This window comes from Octopus bimaculoides, chromosome Z (genome assembly GCF_046866305.1).
Source record: "Octopus bimaculoides isolate indiv1 chromosome Z, ASM4686630v1, whole genome shotgun sequence".
Classification (NCBI taxonomy): Eukaryota; Metazoa; Mollusca; class Cephalopoda; order Octopoda; family Octopodidae; genus Octopus; species Octopus bimaculoides.
The window spans coordinates 13,704,793-13,712,671 of record NC_142944.1 but is presented as its reverse complement, the minus strand read 5'-3'; the positions used below and the strand labels follow the sequence as shown (position 1 = coordinate 13,712,671).

General features: G+C 34.2%; 1 protein-coding gene across 2 annotated transcripts in view; it reads left to right on the top strand.

Annotated features, from left to right (window-relative positions):
• The window catches only part of LOC106880967 (neuroendocrine protein 7B2), a 50,827-nt gene extending 46,042 nt beyond the window's left edge, over positions 1–4,785 (top strand). The window contains exons 6-7 of one of the 2 annotated variants that reach the window (XR_016244829.1): positions 1,859–1,953; positions 3,733–3,938. Coding sequence is in view for 1 of the 2 variants with exons in the window: in XM_089365503.1 (XP_089221629.1) it covers positions 3,733–3,810 (78 nt within the window). In the remaining variant the exon portion in view is untranslated. Of the gene's footprint in view, positions 1–1,858; positions 1,954–3,732 lie in introns of both variants that reach the window. The other variant, XM_089365503.1, reaches the window with a different exon arrangement.
• Positions 4,786–7,879: the final 3,094 nt, after the last annotated feature.

Here is a 7,879-nt window from a genome sequence, read left to right as displayed (position 1 = left end):
AGGTGAATATAGTGAATAGAACAAAGGTAGAGGTATGGTAGATGGTAAAATCAGTATAGCGGCAGGAAAGGTGAAAGAAATAGAAGTTGCTCAGGAAAGAGCAGATAAGTTGTACAGAGAAAGTGGAGAGCAACAGTATAATAAACTTGTAGATACATCAGAAAATAGGGAGATGATGTGAGGAATGGGAGAATGGGGTGTGAGAAAGTGAGAGAGAAAGAGAGATGTACAGTGATAGAGATGGATGTCACAGGTATGTAAGGATGGCTATTGTGCTCAATTGCATATGAAGTACCGAAATAAGATTGAAACCAATCCAGTTGATCTTTCTTTTTTGATTGAAAGATAACTGTTTGCAAATATACTTAAATTAGCCTTATATATACACCTAGTATTGGCAAAAGTCTTAAATATATTCTAATTTTCCTTGATCACAAAACATTTTATCCAGTATAGGCACAGAAGTGGCTGTGTGGTAAGTAGCTTGCTTACCAACCACATGGTCCTGGGTTCAGTCCCATTGCATGGCACCTTCAGCAAGTGTCTTCTACTATAGCCTCGGGCTGACCAAAGCCTTGTGAGTGGATTTAGTAGATGGAAACTGGAAGAAGCCCATTGTATATGTATATATGTGTGTGTGTGTGTGTGTGTGTGTGTGTGTGTGTGTGTGTGTGTGTGTGTGTGTGTGTGTGTGTGTGTATGTTTGTGTGTCTGTTTGTCCACCCAACATCGCTTGACAACTGATGCTGGTGTGTTTACATCCCCATAACTTAGTGGTTCGGCAAAAGAGACCAATAGAATAAGTACTAGGCTTACAAAGAATAAGCTCTGGGATCGATTTACTCAACTATAAAGGCAGTGCTGCAGCATGGCCACAGTCAAATGGCTGAAACAAGTAAAAGAGTAAAAGTGTACTTTAATGATTCAACAAATCTATATTCCTGGATTGGTACTTTAGTTTTTTAACCCCAGATGGATGAAGAGTAAAATTGATCTCAGTAGAATTTGAACATGAAACATAAAAAAAAGGTAGTATAAATACTGCAAGACATTTTGACCAATACTCCAATAATCCTGGGACAAGTCATTTGTTTTATCAGTCCCAGAAGGACAAAATGTAGAATCTCAACACAGAATGTAAAGTTGCCATTACGGATACTGCAAAGCATTTTATCTGACACTCTAATAATTCTATCAAACCACAACATGAGACTGGTATGTTAATTTATTGACATTAGAAAGACCTTGACAAAATTTGAACGCAGACCATAAAGAACTGGAACAAATACCATTTTGTCTGGTACACTAATAATTCTGTAATTTGTCACCTTAAATTCAAGTTGTTAATGGAGCTGCAAGATATATTAAACATTCCAGCAGTTGTGCTTATAGTATGTGCACGAACACATATATAGACTTACAATAATACAATGTAGTAACATTTTGTGATTCTCTAATGCCAACCTTTGTCTCAGTCAGTTTAGATGTGGTACTGTTCCTATATATGAATAACACCATAGATATATTTGCAAAACATATGAAGAGGTGCTGAAAAGTTCCTGAATTTAAGGGTATCGTGAAAGGCCTGTCTGGGCCTTTCATAACACCGCTAAAACTAGGAACTTTCTTTTAAAGGGCTTAGAAAGACCAAAGGACTGTTCCAATAAGTTTGTGTATCTGAAAGGGGAATATGTTAAATAAAATCATAATTAACTGATCCTTCTGTATTTTCTTTTACCCAAAGCCAAGAACTTTTCAGCACTTCCTTGTATACATGCAGATACTTACACACACACACACACACACACACACATATCCAAACATACTTACATTCATGCATGTATCCATGACTACCTAGGTGATGTCTGATGTCTAAATTCTAATGGAAAAGCTTGGTTTGTGGGTTGAGAACCAACTTTTCTCTGTTGAAGAGGACCTTGATATATAAACCAGGTAAATATACATACTTGTGTGTGTGTGTGTGTGTGTGTGTGCACATGCATATGTTCGTGTGTGTGTGCATGTGTGTACATTTATGTATATATGCATTTGTGTATTGTGTATATACACATGTGGCTAAAATTTGCCCTGTTTATAATTATGCCATATGTTACATATTTATTATATCATACCTTGATACTGTGTGGACTAAGATCCCTGATGAAAGGCCACTGGTATTTATAGTGTTAAACACTTTTGGTATGCAAATTAGGGACTCCTTCATAGCGTAACTGCTGCATTTGTTGAGTATATAAACAGTGGGGCTGCTTGTTTCTCTGAGGAAAAACTAATGAAATATGTAAACAACAAGAAAAAAAAAATGGAAAACAGCTGTAACTAAACTTAGTTGTAACTAGGCTTACAAAGAATATGTACTGGGGTCAATTTCTTCAACTAAAAAAGTTTAAGGTTGTCCTCCAGCATGGCTGCTGTCAAATGACTAAAACAAGTAATAGAATAATAGAATATATAGACATATCTACATGCAAACATGTACATCCTAAATATCATCCCACAGAAATGCATACACAGTATATACATGCAAATATATACATAAATTTTTGCATATGACTTTATTTTATAAATATTCATATATATATGATGCAGGAGTGGCTGCGTGGTAAGTAACTTGCTTACCAATCACATGGTTCCAGGTTCGTCCCACTGTGTGGCACCTTGGGCAAGTGTCTTCTACTATAGTCTCGGGCCTTGTGAGTGGATTTGGTAGATGGAAACTGAAAGAAGCATGTTGTATATATGTATGTTTATATATGTATGTGTGTGTATATGTTTGTGTATATGTTTGTGTATCTGTGTTTGTCCCCCCAACGTCGCTTGAAAACCGATACTGGTGTGTTTACGTCCCCGTAATTTAGTGGTTTGGCAAAAGAGACCGATAGAATAAGTACTAGGCTTCCAAAGAATAAGTTGATTTGCTTATAGGTTGATTTGCTCAACTAAAGGTGGTGCTCCAGCATGGCCGCAGTCAAATGACTGAAACAAGTAAAGTGTAAGTGTATACATACATACATACATACACACACACACACACATATATATATATATATATATATATATATACAGTTGAAATTTATAGAAAGAAGACAGGTGTATGAACAACAAGCAAGTGTATTAGTTTGACACACAGGAAAATTGAAAATGTCTTTTATGTTTCAAGCCTATGCACTTCAAGGAATAAGAGAAAATAAACAGAGAGAAAATGAAAGAATCTTGTAGATTTCAGCGGTAAAGCATGGCGAATGACTGGAAAAAGAGAGGCTAAAAAAAGGGGAGATAATATAAAAAAAGAGATTGAATGAAAGCGAGATAATAAAGTGCCAGTGATTACAACAAGAGAAGGTGCATGTGCGTTTGTGTGTATTTGAGAATGCTCTGTAAGTGTGCATGAATAGGGGTGAATAACTATGATGTGTGCGAGTCTGTATGTGTGTAACATGTGTGTTTGTGTGTGTGTCTGTGACCAAACAGTGTGCATGTGTATTATGTATATATGTGGGCAAGAGTTATCTTTGTCTATGCATATTGCATGTGTTATAACCTGTTACGTGTGTGTATATAAATATATATATATATATATATATATATATATATATATATATATATATATATATATATATACATACATTTATTTAATTAATTGGATCAAATCAATTTAAGATTTTAATTTCCTATGTTTTGATCATTATTTTTTTTTTTTTTGTTTTATTTCAGGATGATTTCGCTGATGAAAGGAACAACGTTAACGAAGTGTCTCTGAAAAGAATAGCCAAGAAGGCGCCATATATCTAAGACACCAAATATATAGACAAACTAAAAACAAACAATCAATAAATAAATTAATATATCAGAAATGGAACATTCCCCTTTGAAAGTAATTAACTTGTAAAAAAAAAAAAGATAAAAATTTAACAAAAGTATTCAACTGCTGTTTATTCTTCCTATTATTGTTATTATTATTATTATCGTTATTATTATTATTATTATTATTATTGTTGTTATTATTATTATTATTATTGTTATTATTATTATTATTATTATTATTACATAGGGCAGTGACCTGGCAGAATCGTTAGCATGACAGGAAAAATGCTTAGTGGTATTTTGTCTGTCTTATTGTTCTGAGTTCACATTCTACTGAGGTCGACTTTGTTTTTCATCCTCTCAAGGTTGATAAAATAAGTACCAGTTACGCACTGGGGGGTCGATGTATTTGACTTAGCCCCTACCCCTAAATTGCTGGCCTTGTGTCAAAATTTGAAACCATTATTATTATTATTATTATTATTATTATTATTATTATTATTATTATTATTATTATTATTATTATATGAAGGCGGCAAGCTCACTGAATCATTAGTATGTTGGACAAATGCTTGGCAGCATTTCACATCCGTCTTTATGTTCTGAGTTCAAATTCCGCTGAGGTTGACTTTGCCTTTCATCCTTTCAAGGGTCGATGAAATAAGTACCAGTTATGTGCTGGGGTCGATGTAATTGACTTATCCCCTTCCACCAAAACTTCAGGCCTTGTGCCCATAATAGAAAGAATTATCATTACTATTGTTATATATTTTCTGGCAGATTTTATTGGCATTTGTTGTTGTTGTTGTTGTTGTTATTGTTTTTGATGTTTATAGTTTCATTTGTTAATATTTCAGTTATTTTTAATATTTCATTTATTCATTCATTTATTTATTTTTTTTGAAATTTCAAAAAAAAAAAAAATCTATTTAATGAAATAAACTTTTGTTTCTCTTCCATGTACTTATGTTTGTTTATTTTCTTTCTTTCTTTCTTTCTTTCTTTCTTTCTTTTTTTCTTTATTTTCATCATAATTTATTGAACAGTTACTAAATGGCTGGTTAATGGTTCACTATTCTGACAAGGTTGACAAAAAAAACATTAATATGTGTGTGTGTGTGTATTATATATATATATGTATAAGTATAGATGTATATATATCTATATATATATGTATGTGTGTATATGTATATATGTATTTATATATGTATGCATATCTATATATATATGTATATGTATGAATATATATTAATATATAAGTATATTATATATAAATATATATATAAATATATATATATCTAAATGTATATATACACACACACACATAAATACATATACGTGTATGTATACGCATATACACACACACACAAATATATGTATGTAAATACATATGTATATATATATATTTGTTATTGGCAATGGAAGCAGTATTAGTTCAGAAGAGCAATCTGTATATCTTACATAATGTTCATGTAGTGTAAGAACACCACAACACTGTAGTATTTGTCTTGAGAAAGCTTCTCATAAACATCTATGCAAGAAACTTTCCTTAAGATGAACAACTTTGTGTTATGTCTTTTTTACACTATATCTATGTTAAGTAATATATATATATATATATATATATATATGTATAGATTGTTTGTTGTGGTGGTATACAGATTTTATGTATTAATAAAAGAAGTTAGTTAACATCAGGATAAATAGTATTTATTGAGCGCTTTCATCCTCTTTAGGGATTTATCATGAGTAATAGCTTATTTCAATAACCCACAATTCATGGTGAATCCCTGAAGGGGATAAGAGCACTCAATAAATAGATTTTATTCATCCAGACTATCTTCTTGATGGATAAATACTATTTGTGTGTGTATGTATTTATGTGTGTACATGTGCGTGCATGTGTGTGTGCATGTACATGTATGCATGTGTGTGTGATTATGAAAATACTGCACAATTTGCTATGCAATAAGATTGTACCCTGAAACCATATGGTTGTGAAGCAAAGTTTTTATTTAATTATTTTATTTAATATCATGTAATTAATTTGTTTATAATTAAGTAATCTTTATTTAATATCAATAAAGAACTAGTTATATAATGAAACAAATTGAATTAATGCAGTCATTTTTATTCTTCCTTAATAAATATTGTCTTGGCTTTTTTTTTTTTTTTTTTGGAAGAAACTATTATCATTAATTTAATATTATCCTTCTTGTCATTGCTTGCATTCACATGTTACACTTCAGAAGTAATCAGAATGGTGAAAATAATTTCCTGAGGAAATAAGCACAGGAGTGCATGTGTGGTTCAGAAGCTTGCTTTCCAACCATGTGGTCTTGGGTTCAGTTCCTTTTTGCAGCAGCATCAGTGCAAGTGTCTTCTGCTATAGCCCTGAGTTGACCAAAGCCTTGGTAGGCAGAAATTGAATGAAGCATGTCTTGTATGTATATTCAAGATGTTTGGGCTAAATTCGACAGTTTGCATAAAAGGAAAAGAAAGCCTAATATTTCATCCAAAAATTAAAAGTATTTTAAAAGATCATCAACCAGATTGTGGCTGGGAGATGACAATTTACTCAAAGTAACCACCTTTAGCTTCCACCATGGCTTCAAGATGGCTCTAGAATCTGGTGCAAGCACTCCTCACTGTATTTCTGGGAAAATCTTTGAAGACTTCCTTGACCTTGCCCGCCAGTTTGGCCTTGGTCTTGCAGGCAGAATGGATGGCGTCTTTCTCAAAAGCACTCCATGTTTAGTAATGAATGGGATTACAATAGGGTGAATTAATAGGCCAGAAATTGGGTCTGGTTAAGCCGTTGAAATTCTTTAACAACCTCTTCTGACTCTTTCCAGAACCAAATGCTACTGCCACATGTGAGGTCTGTCTGCTAAGTAACAGGACTGGTGTCACAAACAGTTCGTTTCAATTTTAAACAACAAACCACATGGTTTCCCCTTCAAAGCAATCCCCTTCGAGTCTAATGTACTTTTCCATCCTTCTCTGCCATGCTTCTATACACTGCTGGAAAGATTCATCTGGGATGCCCCTCAGCTCCATCATTACAGCCCTCTTGATGGGCTTCAAGATGGGTCCTTTTGATGGTCCCCTTGAGCTTGGGGAAAAAAAAATGTCACATGGGGCAAGATCTGGTGAATAGGGAAGTTGTTCCAGTATGGCAATGTTCTTCTCAACCAGGAACTGCCAGATGCTCAGCCCGTTCTAAATAAGTACATTGTTGTGATGAAGCAACCACGATTTGTCCTGCCACAACTCTTATCTCTTCTTGGGCACTGAGCGAAGTAAATGCTGCAGAATCTCTTTGTAGACTCGCTGACTGATCATCTGGCCCTGTGGCAAGAACTCACTGTGGAAAATGTCCATAGCTCACACAGCACATCCAGTCTCATTACTTTTCAGACAAACCTTATATATATGGCCTCCCTGCAGCTACTCTCTCCAACCACTTCACATATTCATCTGAAACGAGCCTAAGGCCCTCTTAAAAACTGTGGAGATGAATTCCAGTGTGTGTGGATGCAGTCAGAATGTCCTCTGTGTCCCTTCCTGCTGACCATGGCTTTGTAGTCTCCATTGCTGCAGACCATGTCACGCCTTACAGCCTTTAAAGTGTTCACAGAGCTTTTGAATAGCAGTCATGATATTGGCATTTTAACACCTGGCATCACTCATCATGCTACAGGTAACCCTTTTCTAATACTCAGACGGCTTCCAGTTCACAATGTCAGCTAAATTATTCTCAGCTACAACTTTAATCTTTATGCTCTCCAATGCCGTTGACTATTCACAAATACGTCAAGATGTTCCTGAAAGAAGGAGATATAAGAAAATTGTCAAATTCAGCCCATATACCCAGTATACACACACTCAGACACACACATGCACACACATGCATGTAAGTATATCTGTATGTATGTGTGTGTGTGTGTGTGTGACTTTATGTTGTATTTGCTCCCCGTGCTTGACAACCTGTGTTGGCTTGTTTACATCCCTGTAACTTAGCTGTTTGGTAAAAGAGACTGATAGAATAAGTACC